This window comes from Taudactylus pleione, unplaced genomic scaffold (assembly GCF_031769625.1).
Source record: "Taudactylus pleione unplaced genomic scaffold, aTauple2 ptg000095l, whole genome shotgun sequence".
In the NCBI taxonomy this organism is placed as follows: Eukaryota; Metazoa; Chordata; class Amphibia; order Anura; family Myobatrachidae; genus Taudactylus; species Taudactylus pleione.
In genome coordinates, this window is record NW_028284497.1 from 26373881 (window position 1) to 26396878 (window position 22998).

Consider the following 22998-nt stretch of genomic DNA (forward strand, 5'->3'; position numbering starts at 1 on the left):
GTGCCCCCCCCTCCTACAGAGGCCCTTTTAGCCAATACCAATTATGTAGAGTCTATGGAATAGATTACCAACCATAGTAGCCTAGTTGCATACTGTATAGTCCCCATGGTTTCAAACACTCTCTCCATCCCTGGACTCTGCTGACTATCTAGTCTTCTCCCCTTTTCTACCTTGCCTTTTCATTTATACCAAACTCCCCCTCCCCTCCCCCCCCCCCCCCCAAAAAAAAAAACCTGGATGCAGTCAATTGTATTTTTGTCTTCTAATTTTTTATGGTTTATAAAGCCATCCCTCTTTATACATGCTTTGAAGTATATGTCTTGAGGCTTATTGGATATGCATATTTTGTTCAGTTAATTCAGCATTGCCTCCTGTCCACTGTTTTGATTGATTTTTTTTGTTTATTGGTCTGCTCCAATAAAAACTAAAAAAAAAAAGTAATCTGCAGTCGCATGTCTATTTAAGAAAATGAGTATTTGTAGACCAGATTAACACATTTAATAGACTTCACAGGAAGTTCTGCACAAAGTTTAATTTTTCAAACATTTGAAAACTGCAATACAATGGCACAAAAAAAAACTAATTCACATTGATGTAGGGAAAGCAGTAATACTTCAATAGCTACAAGTATTAATATCAAACAGCCTGCATACAACAATTCTATGCACTCAAACATTTTATCTTCACAATTAAGAAAATTTGAGTAAAAACTGTTGCATATAAAATTCTAAAGGCTTCAATCTCAAGGATTATACAACTACCATTCAGATTCAAAGCGGATATATCGCTCTTGTACAAAACATGACAATTCTGTAGCTTCAAACAAAAAAAATTAACTATAAATATTTGTTTTTTTAGAGAACAAATCTCTCCCAACATTCATGAACTCGCTCCCTTTTGGAACAGCGCCATTAGAAGATGCAGAGCATTTGAAAAAGGTCCACTCAACTCAGAGCTGGGAAATCTTCAGGATCATCTGGATTCAGAACAAATTCATGCACCTAGGAGGAAAAAAGAAAATAGCACACTTTGTTTTAAATTCTTAGAATGGAGCACAGCTAAAAAAAAACAAAAAAAAAACAAAAAAAGTTTTAAGCTATGGACAGACTATTTTAGCAGAGTAAGGATTAGTCTTCAGAATAGAAGCAGGACAACCCTATATTATAGTAAATCTATATTTAGCCTACAACATACAATAAGAAATTATACAACACCACGACTTCATTAATTTCTACACCTACATCAATCATTTCATGAGGGAAAGCCTCTTCTCTTCTAACACGTCCACGTCCTCCACCTCTACCCCCACGGCCTGGACGGGGAAGGCTTCCAAAGTTAATATCCAACTGAGATGTTATATCATTGACCGGTTTGCGCAAGCCATAACCCAAGTCTTCTTCATAATCCTTTAGATTCTATGAAGAAACAAATGGAACAGAATGAGGTTGCAGGACTACAAAGCCCACATGAGCAGCTTTCCATATCGTTGAAGTAGACTTCAATAGCAGCAGGTTTAAACTGCTCCTGATAATTTGCTCGATAAAGAAAAACTGTATGTAGGCCAAATACTATTAAAAATGATAGTTTACATTGGCAACGTTGTCTGGGCCTGCAAAAGGAGGATAGGCTCCTGAAGTATATGGAATAAGTCCATACAAGGTTACACCATGGAGCTATGCATGCTTGAGTTTGAAAGTCTAAATTTTAAATCCATGCTTACATTTGTAAATTTAGATTTATGGATCACCACAGCTTTGGAAGGCATTGAAGATTCTGGCTTGCGGATCTTTAATTCAACTTTAGGTCTGCTTAGGTCCTGCATAGATTTCCATTCATCTAGTGACATTTCTCTTGCCTGATCTTCAGCATTTTCTTCTGACATCCTATAAAAAAAAAAAAAAAAAAAAAAGGTACAGTCCTAGGTATTTAAGGCAAAGCAAAACAAATTTTCTGCAAGTTACCTGACCAACATTTACATGAACTTACTTCACATCTTGTTCTTCCTCAGTCACATCAATAGATTCTGTAGCTTCCGCACTTTCCACAGGTGATGCCTCTACCTCACTATGAAAAAGATAGTCTTCATAAACATGCAGCACCAGAAATGTAATATGCATTATCTTTAAGGTCGCTATAGTTAAAAAAAAAAAAAAAAAAAATGTATATAATATATATCTACATACATACATACATACACACACACAGTCAGGTCCATAAATATTGGGACATTGACAGAATTTTCATATTTTGGCCTCTATTCACCACCACAATGGCATTGAAATTAAACAAACAAAGATGCGATTTAACTGCAGACTTTCAGATTTAATTTGAGGGTAATTACATCCAAATCAGGTGAACGGTGTAGAAATTACAACGGTTTCTATATGTGCCTCCCACATTTTAAGGCGCCAAAAGTAATGGGACAAACTAAACAATCCTAAATCTAACTTTCACTTTTTAATACTTTGTTGCAAATCCTTTGCAGGCAATTACAGCCTGAAGTCTGAAACGCATAGATATCACCAGACGCTGGGTTTCATCCCTGGCGATGCTCTGCCAGGCCTCTACTGCAAATGTCTTCAGTTCCTGCTTGTTCTTGGGGCATTTTCCCTTCAGATTTGTCTTCATCAAGTGAAATGCATGCTCAATCGGATTCAGGTCAGGGTATTGACTTGGCCATTGCATAACATTCCACTTTTTAGCCTTAAAAAAACTCTATGGTTGCTTATGCAGTATGCTTCGGGTCATTGTCCATCTGCACTGTGAAGCACCGTCCAATGAGTTCTGAAGTATTTGACTGAATATGAGCATATAATATTGCCCGAAACACTTCAGAATTAATTCTGCTGCTTTTGTCAGCAGTCACATCATCAATAAATACAAGGGAACCAGTTCCATTGGCAGCCATAAATGCCCACGCCATGACACTACCACCACCATGCTTCACTGATGAGGTGGCATGTTTTGGATCATGAGCAGTTCCTTTCCTTCCCATCACTCTGGTACAAGTTGATCTTTGTCTCATCTGTCCATAGGATGTTGTTCCAGAACTGTAATGGCTTTTTTAGATGTTGTTTGGCAAACTCTAATCTGGTCTTCCTGTTTTTGTGGCTCACCAATGGTTTACATCTTGTGGTGAACCCTCTATATTCACTCTTGTGAAGTCTTCTCTTGATTGTTGACTTTGACACATATACACCTACCTCCTGGAGAGTGTTCTTGATTTGGCCAACTGGTGTGAAGGGGTTTCTTCACCAGGGAAATAATTCTTCTGTCATCCACCACAGTTTTCCGTGGTCTTCTGGTGTTGCTGAGCTCTCCGGTGCGTTCTTTCTTTTTAAGAATGTTCCAAACAGTTGATTTGGCCACACCTAATGTTTTTGCTCTCTGATGGGTTTGTTTTGATTTTTCAGCCTAATGATGGCTTGCTTCACTGATAGTGACAGCTCTTTGGATCTCATATTGAGAGTTGATAGCAACTGATTCCAAATGCAAATGTCACACCTAGAATCAACTCCAGACCTTTTACCTGCTTAATTGATAATGAAATAACGAGGGAATAGCTCACACCTGTCCATGAAATAACTTTTGAGTTGACAGTCCCATTACTTTTGGTCCCTTAAAAAGTGGGAGGCATATATTGAAACTGTTGTAATTCCTACACCGTTTACCAGATTTGGATGTAATTACCCTCAAATTAAATCTGAAAGTCTGCAGTTAAAGCACATCTTGTTTGTTTCATTTCAAATCCATTGTGGTGGTGAATAGAGGCCAAAATCTGAAAATTCTGTCAATGTCCCAATATTTATGGACCTGACTGTATATATAAACTCCATTTAAAAGTTTTGCCATCATCACCAACAACTTAGTCTCTGGGACTTCGCACACAGATACAGCAGATTGCTGCTCACCACCTTCAGGGTGTCATTTTCTACAGTATATAAATCTGGTACCAGCTGAGTTGAGATATTTGGGAAATGCATAGAACAAAAATGTGACCCCCAGTGTTATGTCATTTCAAAAATGGTAGGCAGGCCTAGTTACAGTAGTTTAAGCTCATGGTCTTTAAAATCCAGACGGTTTTGACAACTGTTAAAATGACAATTTAGTTGTACATCAAGACCAAACAAGCAAATATGCTAATAAGACCCAGACATCAGCAGCAAGTGCTCTCAACACAAGTTTTACTCAAATACACAGTATTAACTGAACTTCCAAACAAATTTATAACAGAAATGCAGAGAGAGCGATTTATTCCAAGGGGTCAAATTAGTACAAATATCAGCATCCGAGGTGCAAATCCTCAAGGAAGGAGATAAGGCAGAGGTTCCCAAACATGGTCCTCAAGGCACCCCAACAGTTTTAGGCATATCCGTAGTTGAGCACAGTTGGTTAAGTCAAATTGACTGTGGTACTAAGTCACCTGTAGTCAGGCATGGATATCCTTAAAACCTGGACTGTTAGAGGTTCCCAAACTGGGAACTCAAGGCATCAATCCATATGTATAACTAGAAAGCACAAAAGGCACTCAGGCGCCACAAAAATAGTAGTGTCAATTTACCACATTAAAATGGAATATCAATGTCGATGTTTTGGCCCAGCATAGGACTGTGTTAAAATGTCTCCAGTCAGTAGCAAGTAAATTTATACCAACATTTTGGTTGCAAAAAGTTTTTGCGCACGCCCCCGCTATTCACAGTTTTCAATTCCAAAACACACGAAAAAGCAATCCAGCGAAACTTAAACAGGCGGAAAGTGCTGTCAAAAATGGGGAAATCAGCCTGACACCCCCCAAAAGATGCACTAACATTGGGGACCAATATATAAGGCCACGAATAGCCGTCCTGAAGCTATTTGGGGTACTCAAGTGCTGTCAATTGCTTCTAATTAGCATCTTTGCACAAGTGTTGAATAGAATTTTGCTGTATTTTTTGGTGAAAATAAGTAGTCCTGTCAAATTTGGGGTACTTGAAAATGGGCGCTAGCATATTTTATAGTCGCTAAAGTGCAGTGTAAAAAAATTGTGAAAAACCCACCGGAAGCAAGCACCTGTAATCAAAAAAACATACCCATACTTGCAGACCCCCAAAAGTCTATTTAACTAGTTTGACCTTTTTGCCCCCATTTTTAAAGTCGGAGTACAAACTTTTAAAGTTTTAGGGTGTTCCTCACTTTTTTTGGGGGGGGGGGGATTTTTGTATGCAGATATCCTTTGGGGGACTGTCCCAAGGGTGCAGAGTAGTCTCCCCACCTTTGTAGCCCAAAACCGCAATTCTGCACTTTCCCGCCTGCTATTCAGAGGCAATTTGTTTTTACCTATTACATTGCATTTACTTTCCACGTATGCTAAGAGTCTTTGCAATTGAATACGGCGAAAAGTTTCGACCTGGCGATATGACGTAATCCGCAATGTTTTTCACGGTTTCTGACAGACGCTAATTGAATACGGCCTATAGTTTAACAGAATGAAGTACTGTTCTTCTCTTAAACTGCATTCTATTAATTTCAAATAGGGGGATGGGGTACAGAGGGGAAAAAAAAGGGGGAACACAACCATAAGGGTGGAAAAGCAGAAATGTGATTAAACCATACAAATAACAAAAAATAATAATAATTAAATAAATAGCAGACATAAGGTACTGTATATAAAAAGGTATAGCATCACAAATAGACGCAAGCAGCAATAACTACTAGTTTAGCAATTTCCAAACAAAAAGTGGAATGATCAGCAGGCAGTTCCAGAAGACATGAAGTAGAGTTCCCTCATTAGCACAAAATCTCCAGCAATAGTTTGACTATGATGGACAGTTCTTGTAGATCTTTGAAGGAGTCAAATACAGGTTATGAATCAGTATGGTCAGTTTCAGTAGGGTTCACATTTTTTTTTTTTAGCAATTTCGGCAATCATTCAGTGAAAATACTCCCTCTATGGTAGGGGTGGGCAATAAGCAGCCCCCCAGCTGTTGTAGAGCTACACATCCCAGCATGCCCTGCCACAGTTTTGCTATTGAGTCATGTTAAAACTGTTGCAAGGCCTGCTGGGAGTTTTAGTTCAACAGCTGGAGGGACACTTATTGCCCACCCCTGCTCTATGGACTTGCCTATGGAGTAAGAAGAGGCCCCAAGTAGGTGGTAGGATATAACCATAGAACCTTTTTTTGTGCTATAGAAATAGAACGAATGCAGAATGAAAAAAAAGGCATAAGAATATGAAGGGTTCCTTATGCCTGCATTTTAAAGATCTGGGCTCCATTTGGTTAGGGCTGGGTATAGAAAGTTGCAATGCTAAGAAGGTATGGGAAAAGAGTCCTAGACTGCACACCCCGAATAAAATTATATATATGTATATGGAGGTGCTACCTGTTGAGACTGTTAATGCAGACAAAAAAATACAAATCACAGGCGTACAACTCAAATTATTTAATGCATAATCATGGCCAATTTTATGGGCCTCCCCACCATATCCAGGTAACCTCTTTAGGGTAGGTCCCTAACATACTGGGGTACAAATCCAGGGCACAGGAGACAACCAAAACAGCTCAGCAGAGTTGTGCACCTGTGATTTGTATTTTTTTGTGAATGCTATGCAATTGTGCATTCATTATTCGTCTGGAGTGCTGCCTGTGGATCTTTAATATTTCAGCATGTCTCTTACTGGGGCAGACTGTGGCGGGCACCCGGCTCAGTTACCCTATTTACCACTAGAGTGCCAGATCGTGGAACTGTATATATAATTTTTTGTAATTAACTACTCCCCAGCTTTGGGACAAGTTATGGCAGCAGCGGAAGGAATGCCAGGTACACACTTGGCCGACAGATCGGCTGGTCAACAGACAGATTTGGTGTGTATGCAGGTGTGCATACACACTTACTGACAGATATGTCTGGTCACAGGAACAGTTTGTGACATCACTGTTGGCTGTTCCTGTGGCCGGCCTATGGATCGGTCTGTTGGTCGTCCGTGCACAGGCATAAGTTCATGATAAATCTGAAAGATATCACATTTGCTGTACTGCATGGCCAACACTATATATCTAAATTTCCGTAGTTCAGATATATAGGGTGTACACATTGGTTGAATATATCGGCCAGTGTGTACCCAACATAAGTTTATCAACAGGTCAAATTAAAAACTACCTGCAGGAGAGCTAGAGTTGTTTCTATCAATCAATGGTTTCAGGGACATATTTGAGTGCCAGTCCTTTAAATTGATGGAGATGAGCAATCTGATATTTTTAGAAATGATGGAAACAAGGCCTCCTTGATCCTTCCACAGGAATTTGGAACAGCATAAACCCTATGAATAAAGTTAGTGGGCAGAAGAATCTGAATAGTCCTAAACAAAGTTTTAGGCAAGATCAATTTTCTGAAGTACTATTTTGAAAGTCTTAGTGGTAAATTTACTAAAGTGAGTTTTTAGAAGCGAGTTTTAGAAGAGATGTCGCCCATAGCAACCAACCAGGTCTAGCTATTATTTTCTAGAAGGTGCTAGTTAAATGTTAAGTAGAATCTGATTGGTTGCTATAGGCAATATCTCTTCTAAAACTCACTTCTAAAAACTCACTTAGCGTTTACCCTTTAGAGTGTAGACCAGAGGTTCTTAAACACGGTCCTCAAGGCTCCACACAACTTCAGGTTTTAGAAATATCCATGGTTGAGCACAGGTGTTCAATCAAATTGACTGAGGTACCAATTATGTCACCTGTGCTCAACCATGGATCTCTAAAATCTGAACTGTTGGCTAGCCTTGAGGACTGCATTTGGTAGCCTCTGGTGTAGATTTTTGTATATAGTACTTGTTGGAGTTCCTTTTTTAAATACATAGGGAAACTGATTGATGTATAGGTTTTGCCGAAAAGTGAGCGCTAATTTACGGAATGGGATTGTATTGCCGGTCGATTTATAGCAGTCGGTTCATAACCAGACAGCGGGTGGCCGAGGGGGGAAAATCTGTCAGCGGAGGTATATATAGCTAACCCTCCCCTCTCCAGCCCCCCACCCCCTAGTGCCTAATCCTCCCAGGGCGGTGCCTAAACCTAACCCCCCCCCCCCCCTTTCCCTAGTCTAACCTAAATCCCCCTGGTATGCCCTAAACCCAACCCCCCCCCCGCGCCCGTTCTGCAGTCCAGCGTCGGGATTTGGACTGGCGGCCGCATAACTACATACTCCAATTCACCTGTCTGGAATATTCCACTCTCCCTTTTCTGGCTATGTGCATGCACCACTCATTTTCTCACTGTGCCACCCGGGGCTTTGTTTAAACCAAAAAATTAAAAATTAAAAAATTGCTGTTTGGTGCGGCAAAGACAGCTGCAGTCAAAACCAATAGCTGCAGTCGTCGGAACGGTCAGTTCCACTAATTGTTCATACATTTACCTGCACATCGGCGCACTCTTAAAGGTAAAAGCGCATAGTACCTCCATCATTATGCACACATGGACACATTAATATATAGGTTATAACTGCAGCACATAGCATGCACAGTTACCAGTTATCTCCTCAACACAAGTTCATACATTTACCCCTTAGTGCCACACAAATGCACCATGGATATGCGAATTGGAGTCACCAAAATAAATAAATCCTACTGGAAACAGGCTTCATATACCAGTCCATATAAATTATTGAACAATCTTCTGAACGTTTTACATTTAAATTCCCATACCTGAAAGCATCTTTAATTGATCCCCAGTTGCGAGGTCCACTGCCACCCCTTTTGTCTTCTGCTTTTATTCTACTGAAGACAGAACATTAGTTTTATAGGAACTCAAAATTGTACAGAGGGAATGCAGAAAATTGCACATGCTATACTAGCCACTAGCTAAAATTGTTACACTATACGAAATTGCTATAATTAAAGAATATGAAAAAAAAATTTTTTTTTATTTATATACACATACATATATATAAATATATACACACACACATACATATATATATATATATTAGTACTACAGTTAAATGGTCCTTGAAAGACTGCATGCCAACCAGGGAAGCAATCGGGAAGCCGACTGCCTATATACCGGCAGCCGGCTTCCCGACTGCCTTATTCCGGCAAGGGTGAAATGCCGGGCTTCTAGATGTAGACGCCCGCATTTCCCCGACGCCGGGAGACTGGCGCCCGGCATCACGATCGTAGTGATGCCGGGCGCCGTGAGCGGGCAGCCGCAGGGTGGGGGGGTATAGGGTTGGGCACCCCCCGAGGGACTTAGGGTTAGGTAGCAGGGAAGGGGGTGGTTAGGGTTAGGCACTGGGGGGGGGGGGGGGGGGGGGGAGTTGAGGTTAGGCACCCCTAAGAAGGGTTAGGTTAGTGGATACTTACCTATCCACGATCGGGATTTCCAGCGCTGTCGGGCTTCCGCTGACGGGAATCGAACCGCCGCCCATGTGGCCGGCGGTATTTCATACCCATTCCACCAGCCATATTGTATGCGTTAACATCTTAGACAGTGGAGACCGGAAGCTACCAATCTGTTTTACAAAACATACAGAAAAGAAAAAGAAAGAAAAAAAGATCTTCATTTGTACCCTTGAGATATAAACGGAAGTTGTCCTGACAAGATACCGGGCAAATAGTTATTTATCTTTACTTGGTTGCAGACCTGCAGAATACACACAACCACACCCATTATTCCTAAATTCTGAATACAAATTATTTGATATATTAGTTTGGGAAGACCCAGAAATAACTGGAAGGACAGCATTCTGCCAATTGAAAAGCCAAGAAAACTAGAGTACAGATAGTAATCTTCGGGTTCCTTTTCCATGGAATATACACAATGGGGTTATACCAAAGAAAATAAGCTCAAGCAGAAATGGGGCCCGCCACTAAGTAGAAGTTATAGTTGTGCAAATAAAAGCATTAAGCGCTTTCTTTCCAAACTTTGCATCTGCTGAAGTTTGAATATTGATAGTCATGTTTAGAGTATGTACACATACAGTGCATCCGGAAAGTATTCACAACACTTCACTTTTTGCACATTTTGTTGTTACAGCCTTATTCCAAAATGGAATAAATTCATTTTTGTCCTCAAAAGTCTACACACAATACCCCATAATGACGTGTAAAAAGTTGAGATTTCTGCAAATGTAATTAGAAAAAAATAAAACACACTAAGAAATCACATGTACATAAGTATTCACGGCCTTTGCCATGAAGCTCAAAATTGAGCTCAGGTGCATCCAGTTTCCACTGATCATCCTTGAGATGTTCCTGCAGCTTAATTGGAGTTACCTGTGGTAAATTCAGTTGATTGGACATTTTTTTGTAAGGCATACACCTGTCTATATAATGTCCCACACTTGACAGTGCATGTCAAAGCACAAACCAAGCATGAAGTCCAAGGAATTGTCTTTAGACCTCCAAGACAGGATTGTCTCCAGACACAAATCTGGGGAAGGGTACAGAAATATAACTGCTGCTTTGAAGGTCTCAATGAGCACACTGGCCTCCATCATCCATAAACTGAAGAAGTTCGGAACCACCAGGACTCTTTCTAGAGTTGGCCGGCCGTATAAACTGAGCGATCGAGGAAGTAGGGCCCTAGTCAGGGAGGTGACCAAGAACCCGATGGTCACTGTCAGAGCTACAGCATTCCCCTTGGAGAGAGAACATTCCGGAAGGACAACCATCTCTGCTGCAATCCACCAATTAGGCCTGTATGGTAGAATGGCCATATGGAAGCCACTCCTTAGTAAAAAGCACATGACATGGAGTTTGCCAAAATGCACCTAAAGGACGGACCATGAGAAACAAAATTCTTTGGTCTGATGAGACAAAGATTGAACTCTTTGGCATCAATGCCAGGAGTTCTGTTTGGAGGAAACCAGGCACCGCTCATCACCAGGCCAATACCATCCCTACAGTGAAGCATGGTAGTGGCAGCATCATGCTGTGGGGAGGTGAATCATGGCAGGAACTGGGAGACTACTCAGGATAGAGGGAAAGATGAATGCAGCAATGTACAGAGACTTCCTGGATGAAAACCTGCTCCAGAGCTCTCGACTTCAGACTGGGGCGACTGTTCATCTTTCAGCAGGACAATGACCCTAAGCACACAGCCAAGATATCAAAAGGAGTGGCTTTAGGATAACTGTGAATGTCCTTGAGTGGCCCAGCCAGAGCACAGACTTGAATCCAATTGAACATCTCTGGAGAGATCTGAACATGGCTGTGCACAGACGCTTCCCATCCAACCTGATGTAGCTGGAGAGGTACTGCAAAGAGGAAAGGGCGAAACTGCCCAAAGATAGGTGTGCCAAGCTTGTGGCATCATATTCAAAGAGACTTGAGGTTGTAATTGCTGAAAAAAAAAAAAAATCTAAAAAAAAAAAAACCACTTTACACGTTGTCATTATAGGATATTTGGTGTAGAATTGAGGACAAAAATGAATTTATTCCATTTTGGAATAAGGCTGTAACATAAAATGTAGAAAAAAAGTGAAGCACTGAATACTTTCCGGATGCTCAGTACATTTCCTGACTGCATCATGCAAAATCTAGGAGTTAAAGGTAGATTTAACTAGATAATTCCTTTTCTAGGAGGTCCATAGGGTCCACAAGGATACCATGGGGATATTATGGTTGGAAGACCAGGCACCAAACAGTTAAAGCTTTGGCTCCCAGAATGCCCTGGATACTGCTCCGAGCCATAGTTTAGTTTACAAACCTAAAGGCAGGAGAAGGGAAGAGAAGAAGAAAGAACAATGGTACATCAGAAACACTTCTAGAAGATGAGGGAATCTGTGACCAAAAGAAAATCACCCAATGAAGCCAGGTGCGTCAGGGTGGGTGCCATGTGGCCCTCAAAAAAAAATAAAAAAGGAGTTATCTAGGTAAGTCTACCATAACTATTTCTTCAGGGTCCAGAAGGATCTGCAGGGATACCATGGGGATGTTCTAAAGCAGTTCCTGGGGTGGCGGACGCTCCTGAGCAGAAAGGAGAACTGGTTGCCCAAAGGAAGCATCCTGGGAGGCAAAGGTACCAAAGGCATAAAACCTAAGAAAAGTGTGGACAGAAGACCACGTGGCTGCCTTGCGCAATTGTTCAGCAGAGGCACCATGACTAAATTCCCATGATGGCCCTACAGACAGAATGTGCTGTCACCGTACTTGGGACAGGAAGATCAGCCTGTGTGTACACCCAAGAGATAGTCATGCGTAGCCATCTCGCCAGAGTCTGCTTATTAGCTGGCCTTCCTAGTTTGTGAAAACCATATAATACAAAAATAATCTGATTTAACAGTTTGTCCGCTCCCTTGTACAACAAACAGCTTTATCCTGGTGAAAAATCAAAAAAGTGGGGAGCGACGAGAGTGCCAAAACTGAGACTCTGCGAGCAGAAGAGATAGCAAGAAGAAAGTGCTTTTGCTGTCAACCACTTCAAATCTACAGAGTCTAAAAGGTTCAAATGGGGAAGCTTGTAACCCTTTAACCAAAAGACAAATCCCACAGTGCTACCGGTGGAACAAAAGTAGGCTGAACTTGAAGGACTCCTTGGCAAAAAAAAATTTTCTAACATCTGGTAATGAAGCAATTTTCTTCTGGAACCAGACAGTGCCGAAATCTGCCATCTCAAAGCGGCCAGGCAGAGACCCTTGTCTAACCCTACCTGCAGAAAAGCCAGTATCCTGGAAATCCTAAACACCTTAGGATCATTTTCCTTATGATAACATCATTGACCAAAATGCCAAACTCCAATAGATGCGAGCAGAAGCAGGATTCTGTGCTCTAAGCATCGTTTGAATTACAGAACTGGAAAAAGCCCTTCACTTTTAGGAAGGAAGATTCAAGAGCCACACAGCCACAGCCAGACGGGGCAAGTGCGAATGTCGGCAGGGACTCTGCATTAGCAGATCCGGCCATAGAGTAGAGGATACGGACTGTCTACCAACATCTTCTGTATGTCGGTGAACCAATGATTTCTGGGCCAAGCCGGAGCCACCAGTATTACTGTTCCGCCTTCCTGTTTGAATTTCCTGAGCATCCTTGGGAGCAGGGAAATTGGAGGAAAGATAAGCCAACTTGAAGTCCCATCTTACTGACAGTGCGGCCACGAAGGCTGCTGATGGTCTCTGGACCTGGCCCCATACCTGGGGACCTTGTGGTTGTGGCATGAGATCTCTGGTAGACCCCATTTGTGTACTAGGAGCTGAAACACTCCTGATAGAGACCATTCTCCGGCATGTATGTCCTGGGAACTTAGGAAGTCGGTTTCCAAATAGAGTACTCCCGGAATGAATATTGAAGAGATGGCCGGAAGGGGATGTTATGCCCAAATGAGAACCTGTCACTTCAGTCATGGCCGCATAACTCCTTGTGCCTCCCTGATGATTGAAGTAGGCCCACTGTAGTCGCATTGTCGGACTGGATCTGGACAGGCCTGCCCTGGAGTATACTGCTCGCAGTTCAAGATAGTTGTCTGCCAATAAACATTGTGGATTTGTCCATCTTCCCTGGAAGGTGTGATGACCGGTCACTGCTGCCCATACACGAAGACTGGCACCCAATTTGGAATCCAGAATTGGCGCCCTTTGTTAAGATGCTCCTTGTTTAGCCACCACAGGAGGGAGTGACGAGCCTCTAGAGTGAGAAAGATCTGTATTAAAATTATACTGTCCATTCCACCTGGAGAGAATCAACCTTTGCAGAGGCCTGAAATGGAACTGAGCATACCCCACCATGTCAAAGTTCGATACCATTGATCCCAGCACCTGCATTGCTGATAGAATGGATACTCTTGGCTTGCATAGCAGCATGTGTATCCGCTTTGATAAAGGCCTCAATCTTGTCCTCTGGCAGAAACACCCTGTGTGCCTGAGAATCTAGAAATCCTCCCACATGTACCATCTGCTGTGTTGGAGGAAGTGATGATTTTTTTCCAATTTATGATCCAGGTGTGCCTTCGTAGGCAGGCTATGGTCAGTTGAAAGTGGTGTTGCAAAGACACTGGAGCCCGTGCAAATATCAGAAAGTCGTCCAGATATGGCAGAATTCTGACTCCCTGACGTCAGAGATAAGCAGTCATGACACATTTTTGTAAAAACCCGGGTAGCCGTAGAAAGGCCACAAGGGTAGAGCCTGAAATTGGTAAGGTTGCTGAAGGACAGCAAATAGTAAAAATGGTTGGTGGGATGGGATAATTGGAATAAGTAGATATGCATCCTGAATATCCAGGGAAACCATGTAATCTCCCGGCTCCATAGCCAAAATAATTTACCGGAGAGTTTCCATGCGGAATTTGGGAACATTGAATCTAAACACCCTCAATAGGTTTATCAGTGTAGGGTGATATGTCCCATTAGTCTTCTGAACCAGAAATAGATTTGAGTAATAACCCCTTCCTTGTTGGGACACAGGAACTGGAACCATTACTCCTGCCTGTAGCAGGGTGTGAATGGCTTCTTGAAAAGCCAAGGCCTTGTCCACCTCTGATGGAGCCTGTGCGGCAAAAAACTTCTGGCGGGGATGTCTCTTGAAAGTGAGGGCATAGCCCTGAGAGACCACTTCTTGGACCCAGGCATCTGTAGTTTGATGCCAATAATCCGCAGGATGAGGCCCGCTTCATCAGGCCGAGGGCTTGTTGCCCGGCTTAGAAGCTGAACGTCTTGCCTTAGTTTGTCGCTTTCACTTACGAAAACTAGTCAGCCTCGAAGAAGTCTGTACTTTACTTCTTCCCTGAGGACAAAAAAAACTGAAAAGAAGCCTGCCTAACTCTACTATTTTACTTACAGTAGATGGCAGACCTGCCAACTTTGAAGCTGCCAAAGTACAAATTGTTATCAAACTCTGCTCCAATAAAGTACCTTTCCATAGAAATTAAGACTTCTAGCACCCTCTTTGATCCTGTATCAGCTTTTAAAGATCTTAACTAAAGGGCCCTGCGAGCTACTATGGATGCTGCTGGTCCCTTAGAAGCTAAAATTCCAGCATCCACTGCAGCTCCTCCCAGATAAGAAGCAGCTTTCCGTATGTGGGAGAGATCAATCATCTGTTCTCTTGTAGAATTTGGTAGAAAATTTTCCAATGCCTCAACCCATTCTTCAACAGCCTTAGCTACCGAGGCTCCAGCAATAGATGGACGGGTTACCTGCTCCAGATGAGAATATTGCCTTAAGAAAAACTTCAATCTTTTTATCTGTGGAATTACTCAGAGAAGATGCTGATTGAATAGGCAATGTAGCCTTTCTGATTAAATGAGTTACATGAGCATCCACAGTAGCAGGTACCTCCCACTGAACACATACAGAAGATGGGAACTGATAGAATCATTGTATCCTCTTATCTACATAAAACCGCTCATCAGGTTTACCCCATGCCTCCTCAATAAGCTCAGTGAGCTGTTCAGACACAGGGCACTCAGTTTTGGCCACCTTTCAGTGGTGATTAAAATACTGGAATCTTCTTACTACGAGCTGGTTCATAATCCTGTATATAGGACTGATGTAACCGCCCTCAAAGTAGTGACATCCACAGTAGATGGATGATCCTCCTCCGCAGAAGTAGATCATGGAGAGGCATCCTGTGCATCAGATTCCTCTGATGATGCATCTGAATCCATATGTTGGGCAGGCTGAGATAAAAAGACAACTTGCGTTTAGGCACTTTAGTCACTAATGGTCTGTTATTAACATTAGATGGTGCCATATTCTGACTAGAATGGCCATCAACATCCCTTATTGCGGAATGCATACGAGGTGAAAACATGTGTTGACACCCCATCCAAGGAGGCATCGTTGGAGTAGCCAAACGATCCACCACCTGCATCATAACCTGGGACAAAGCAGGCTCTTGTCCAACAGGTAAACCGGACTGGTAAGGTGGCACTTTATAACAGTCAACACACAAACTCTCCTGTGAGGACACACAAGCCTTACATGAAACCAGCACAGGTGGCTCCCCCCTCCAGTTTCCCTTTATCTTGACATATTCAAAGTAAAGGCAAAATCGCAGAGTTATGAGACAGCCTTCACAAAATCTCAATGAATGAAGTAACTCAAAGAAATAACAGTGATAGTTATAATTGACAGATAGAAAAAATAAATTAAAAAAAAAAAAAAACAGCATCAGTCAACAGCTAGCAAACAGTCATATACAATGCACATGTAATAGAATTACAATTGGCTCTAAATCAACTACAGCAATGCAAAGGAATGGTAGGCCAGAGCACTGTATACCTTACCCAAGGAAGAGGTACACAGGGAGACTGACCCAGACCCTCCTGAGACCAACAGCTACCGGGTGCACTGTGTGGACCATGAGAGTGTCTTCTACATGTGGAGGTTAGGTGGAGCAACCCAGACACGTGAAACCCTTTGTAGGGACTGCATATTGGTCGGGGGAGGAGCTGCCAGGGGAACACCTACCTCCCCTAAGTTGCATTAACCAGCCGGGTACGCTGGCCTCGTGGCAGCAGATTGCATCTGCTGCCAATCCCCGGCATCAGGGCCCTGGCTAGTATAGTAGGGATGCAGACAATCCCTGGTCCTTTCAGCAGTGGGTTCTGGTGCATCTGACACCAGAAGTAAGGACTACCGCGCGTGATTCCCTGTAAGCAAGGAATCGCCTTACCAGACATCTCCAAGCATCCGGTGCAGTCCCGGTCACAGCTAGCCAAGCTAAGCAACGACCCACCGAAATAAACAGCACAATCATTGATGTTGCGGCCCAGCGGAGGTAGATTGAGTCGCAGTACATGAGTCTTAATACAGGACGCTTAGTACTGCCAACTCAAAAAAAAAACGTAAAATAAAAAGCTTAGGACTGCCTGAGCAGGCCCCTGTTACAACAGTGCATCTGAATCCTGCCACACAAAACGAAAACTGAAGTCCTATGGCTAGTGGCAGGGTGTGTATGTATGTGTATATTTTATTAGAGGAGAACCCAGGGCATTCTGGGAGCCAAAGCTTTAACTGTTTGGTGCCTGGTCTTCCAACCATAATATCCCCATGGTATCCCTGTGGACCCCAAAGAAGAAAGATACTTTTCTGTTTATTAACATAAATGCATGATGGGTTTTCCATGGGTTTTTTAAAAGCTAAATTTAAGGAACAATTTTTTTGATTCTTCAGCTAAGGAGGAAATAGTAATGAGAGAATAATGTGGTTCATGTGGAATAAAGACTACATTATGTAGAAACGTGGGGTTAGTTCTTACTACCTTGTCTTCAAGTAGAAGAAATGGCTCACCTACCCATAATGTCTAATTCAGAGACCCTTCTTTCGGATGTAATAGCAATTACAAGAACTATTATATTCCTAAATCTTCCAAAGGCTCAGATTAGATGTTCTGTGAGAACATCCAATTCAAGACCCAAGGCATAAAAGGCAAGTCAAAGATCAAATTTTCTTGCTAACGTGAAGAATTTGATCACATTTAACAGCAGCTATCATTATGCAGCAACACTCTCGCAGGGGTGTAACTAGGGTTCAAACACCCCTGGCAATGTAAGGGACTGGCACCCCCACCCCCTTGTACCCACAGCACCAGGTGACCTAGCTGCACTCTGGGCTGGTGTACCACCTGTAAGGGGAAACTAACGCCCATCCTGCAGTTTCCCCGTGCCAGGACCAGCTGCCCATACCAGAGGGCCTGGCGTTGCGTGTGGCCACATCTTCACGGGCTTCCCCACAATCATGACAGTCAGCTGGAAGGTAGTTCCTGTTAGGGGGAAGGGTGCCAGGCTGTGTGTTGGTAGCGGAGCCCCCCAAACTAGAAAAGCTGTGACAGTCCACACCCTGCCCGGGGATTGCATTCAGCAGGTGCCCGTTCCTTGGTGAGCCACAGTAGGGGCATATCTACCCCCTGGCCACATGTGGCATTGCCAGGCAGCACCACCCCCCTCGACCGGCACCCCAGACGAGGGCCATCCTAGCCAATAGGTAGATACGCCCCTGCCTCTCAGGGGTGACATTTAGACCTTGAGGGTTCTTCCTGACAATCCTTTATAAAGGCAATCTTGTAGGAAGGCCAGTGTTAACATTTGAAATGATTGGAACTGTGCATCCCCTCCCACCCTGGGAAATACACTTCACAAGAAAGGAAAAAAAAAAAAAAAAGTGTAACTTAGTGCCAATAACCCAAGGAGGAACAAGTTTTTCCAAATATTAAACAGCAGGTGTGTTGTGCATTTAGAGTTTCCTCAAATCCAGAATAATTCAAATCGAAAACAGGAAAGCGCATACTTTACTACTAGAACAAAGCAATTATGGCTATTAAGCAATTTCCAAGCAGATTTCTTGATTTGCTATGTTACAATCAGGATAATAACTGAATAAAATAGTCCTCCAAGACACTGCAAAAGTGGCGTTTTCTTTTAACCATCCAGACTTATTCCAAAAAAGGACATGCCTTCCAATCCCAAGGAGGCAGAGTTCAAAGGAATTTTTTTTGCTGCACTAGCAATTAAATACTATTTCCCCTTCTGCTGACAAAGTTGCATGGATGCACCTGTGGACAATGAAGCAGCAATTTATGTTCATGTTGATCATTTCTTTTAAGAACTCCATGGCAACCCTTACTAATGGGTTGGATACTCTTCCACTTGATAGACCGGAAAAAAGTTCATGCCCATGGCAAGTATATCACTGGCCACCTCCCTACTTTTATTCTCTTGACTTTCAAAGCTGGTTAATAAAACTATATAAACGCATATGAGGGAGGTACATAATGGACGGCCATGAAGTTTTTTTTCAGGCTCCATTGCAGCCCTTACTTAGGACTGAAAAACATTTATTGTTCCGAAACATAGTATTTTCTTTGTGTATCTCTAGAATTGGCGAAATCAAAGTGTCATGTAAAGAGGACCAAATTCCTCTCGATGTTTGCTCTTTGAGCTTAAAGTTGCAACAGTCCAAGTTGAATCTGAACTCCATATTTCAGAGACTTCCAGGTCTTTCCCATCTCCTAAGGGTACCTCTTGTAGGACCCCGACCTCCTGGTGGACCATCTGGAAAAATGAAGTTTGTTTTTCAAACTGGTTTCATTTTGGCAAGATAGATTTAATTCATTCTTACTAAATCTAGTGTGTAGCCTCTTCTTGTTGGCTGGGATACAAAAGCTGGAAAACTCCTTAGAGGGAATTTTGAAAATGCCTTTAGGAAGGAATTGAGGACTTGTCCTCTACACCCCTCTATTTGCTTAGATGTTGAAATCCAGGCCTTATGGCTTAAAGAGCTCTATTTATTCTATTCTTTTTGCCGATGTTCTAGCAACTAGAAAAAAAAAAAACTGAAGTGTAAGTGACTTCAGAAGAAGCACTTGTAAGTGCTCAAAAGGGTTTTTAGTCAGCATCTCTAGCAGAAATTAACCAAATGGTGCTATAAAAGGTTTTCAAGCAATGACAAAACTTCTTCGCTGTCTGGAAAAGTCTCCTATTCAGGGATTTTAATTACCCCCCATTTTTTTTTTTATTATATAAATTATAAATATACACACACACACACTTTATATTTTTTTCACACACTTAAAGCTGGCACTTGGACTTTTTGCAGACCTTATTTAAAGGAAATCTAAGATGCAGACATTGACAGTAAAAGTATCAATCTTACAAGGTTCACTCCAACAGGCTGAGGTTCCATGGTGCCACAAACAATTTCAGGCCTGGAAGAATCTCTTGATCAAACGGTCGCTTGCCATATGCAGGGCTGTCATATTAAAATGCTCTCTGCACATAGAATTGACATTACTTGCATCATCCCTGTGCTCTTTACGCCTCCCGGCTGGTTCAGGAAAGCCACCCCTGTTCAATGATCAGAAAAACAAAACAAAAAACAAAAAAACAAAACTGAATTTTCCTGATATCAGAGGTGCAGTGTGATTGATTGCCTGCCTCATGGCACGTGCTTGGAGAAAAAAAAAAAAAAAAAAAAACTTACATATAATTTCTCCCTGTGCATCCACAGCTATGTTGCTGCTTAAACAGACGTTTAAACTTGCACTTGTGGTTAATACTGTTCATCATTCTGAGATCACAACTCTTCATTCCTGTAATTCTGGACACATCAGGGTCGAGGGTCCTTTGTAATAATGATCTAAACTACTAGGATCGTGATCCCAAATTTTAAGTATCCCTTGCTACAATCTCTTTAGATGCCATGCTGCATAATGTAGGAGGCTAATTGTTGATGAAAAACACCCTCAAGAGTCTGAGCATACCTTCACAGAAGATCCTAGGCAAAATTATATCTCATGGGTCCTATAGCTGTATGTTCAGAATCCTTTCAAATGAAAAATATGCTTTGTCCTTTTCGGTGAAAATGTGCACCCAAAGAAATTGAAGTCATTGGAACTAAAAGACTTGTGTTGGAAAAAAAATAAAAAATGTACCCTAATCCTTAAAATGAATAGGGTTTACCTGGTGTCCTTGAATTTGTTGAGGGCAGGCTTTCAATCTAACTGCAGGTAAATTTATGAGAACTTCGATACAAAGCTCAATACAAATCTATTGCCACTCAGTTGGCTTTTTAATGTGATAACGACTGCTATCTGCATGCCACGTTATCTGTAAGCATTCTTCTCGTGTGTACATGCCTGTTTCCTCAACAATGCACCATGTTTACTATACAGAGTAAAGAATGGTGCAACCTAGAACACCCACTCAGTGAGCTACCTCAATGGAAAAGACACAGGGAACCATCCACCTAATACACCATGGCTTCCTGGCTATCTGCTGCAAAGACTGGAAGAAAAAAAAAAAGTAGTGAGGATTCCAAGGGGCATGAACTTTTTCCTGTCCATCTCAAGAGATGGGGATTTAACCCATTAAGAAGTTTTGCAACAGAGTCTGATAATATACATATACACTGAAGTGCCAAAAGTCATGGGATAGATTCCTAGTTTCATGTAGAACCCCCCTCTAGCCCCACAAAGTACAGCAACTCAACTTGGCACAATTCCACTAGTGAGTGTAAGACCTCTGGAGAGATGCTGACCCATGATGTCTGGATAGCTTCCCATAGCACCCTGATATTTGTATGTGTAGGATCTTGGGTGTGCCACGCCCAATTAATGCTTGATTGGGTTCATGTTGGGCAAATGTGGAGGCCACTCAGTTCATCGGAACACTACAGAATGCTTCTCAAACAAATTCCGGACAACTTGGGACTAAATTTTACAGTCCATTATGCCATCATTGTGGGGGGTACATGAAGGGCTGTAAATGGTCATCAGGCTATGCAAGGTAGCATTTACTGGTCAGTGACGTGTTCAGGCAGACCAGTGGACCCACCCCACACCATTATGTAATCACCACCTTCCTGCACAGTGCCTTGATAACTGGGGTCCATGGGGTCTTCACCACACCCAGCCCCTACCATCAGCCCGAAACTGGAACCTTGACTCAGACCACACCCCATGTTGCCAGTCCTCCAAAGTCCAATTCGGGAAATCACGAGCCCAGGTGAGGTGCAGTGCCTGGTGTCTTAGTGTTAAACAGGGGCACTATGGTGGGTCTTCTACTCTAATATCCCATGGAAGCTAAAGAACACTGCACTGACCTGCTGGATATGCATCTGGTACCCTCTGCATTGAATGTGGATACGATCTGAGTAGGTGTCGCTTGTCTGTTACCACGTACTATTCTGGCCAGACGCTGCTGATCTCAACCATCAAGCACCCATGGTCGGCCACTGCTCCGTCCACGGTGGTGGTAATGCCTTCCATGAGGTATTCCCATTGTACATGGACACCGTAGATCGAAGAATGTTGAATTTCCACACAACTATGGAAACGGCACCCACTATCACGCCATATTCGAACTCCGATAATTCACATCACCTTGGCATGAGCAGCCTAGTCAGTGTTCAAACTGACTCGAGATGTCCGATTCAACTGATGCAGGTCTGAGCACTTCCAAGATGTCGCAGTACAGTGACACCACTTGCCATTACCTTTAGATACTGCTATCCAATGACTTGGCTTTACAGTGTATTTTCTGTTTAGTTTGGCTTCATGCAGCAAAGTTGAGTTAGAAATTAAAAGCATCCAATTCCCAACAAAAAATATCCTGTAAACATTTGAAAAAGACTCCACGAGTGAATACTTATGAGCAAATAAAATTGATAAATCTGTTCATAGAAATGAAAGTGTGGCTTCTTATAATATATAGAAAATGTATTCAGGCCACCAAACATTTGTAGATACGGACAATGATAGTTTCTAAAAAAAAAAAACGAAACATTTAATACTGATGCAGTGGGTAAAATAAATGTAAATATCCAATAGCATGTACATGTAGATTATAGTTACCAAACACTTATTGCCAGATAAAAAATATCCATAGTTTATATAGGAGTTCGAGAAAATTAGGAATAAATCTCCAGGTAAATATTCAAGTCCCACTCAAATATAAATGACCAAGTTGTGTGCCGCCTGATGAAAAAAACTTGTAACAAGCGTTTAAGCAGATATGGAGTTTCTTACCTGAAGCTTGCTTGTATATACTCTATCCAACAGGTTTTCAAACTCAGTCCCCAGAACCCCAAACAGTACATGTTTTCCAGGTCTCCTGTGATCTTTTAAAGTGTCAGTGAGTAATGAATACACTTGTGCACTTGCTGGATGACCTGGAAAACGACCTGTGTGGGGTTCTGAGGACAGAGTTTGAGAACCACTGATCTATACTCTCCTTTGTGCACAAGTGTTGCGGTGAAGAGTAATAGCAGCGGTCTGTGCTCCAGCAATAAATCAGCAGCAGGCAGCTCAGAGGCGACAGCAGCAGTCTGTACTCCAAAGGCCAGTCTCCTTGTAGCAATGAGCACCAGCGGTTGGTGAACTTAAAGTGCAGTTATTGCAGACTTAATATCTAGGAACAGCTCAGATGTGAAATGGCTACTTGCAAAACCTCTCAGAACACAACATTTTTAAGCAGGTGAACACAGTTTGTCCTACGCTGCAATACCCATCAAAGGGTTCAGATCTGCCTCTGGTAACATCAGCACAACTGTTAGTAAAGTGCTTTATCGACTGGGTCTCCATGGATGATCAGCTACATACAAGCC

General features: G+C 42.3%; 1 protein-coding gene across 6 annotated transcripts in view; it reads right to left on the reverse strand.

Moving 5' to 3' along the window:
• Window positions 1–483: 483 nt before the first annotated feature.
• HABP4 (hyaluronan binding protein 4) overlaps window positions 484–22998 on the reverse strand; it is a 50789-nt gene continuing 28274 nt past the window's right edge. For 4 of the 6 annotated variants that reach the window (XM_088470073.1, XM_088470076.1, XM_088470074.1 and 1 more), the window contains exons 5-9: window positions 8666–8737; window positions 1987–2064; window positions 1721–1883; window positions 1242–1415; window positions 484–1001 (exon numbers count right to left, since the gene is read on the reverse strand). In XM_088470073.1, the coding sequence (XP_088326199.1) occupies window positions 945–1001; window positions 1242–1415; window positions 1721–1883; window positions 1987–2064; window positions 8666–8737 (544 nt within the window). In that variant the 3' untranslated portion in view covers window positions 484–944. The remainder of the gene's footprint in view (window positions 1002–1241; window positions 1416–1720; window positions 1884–1986; window positions 2065–8665; window positions 8738–22998) is intronic. The other 2 variants (XM_088470077.1, XM_088470078.1) reach the window with 2 other exon arrangements.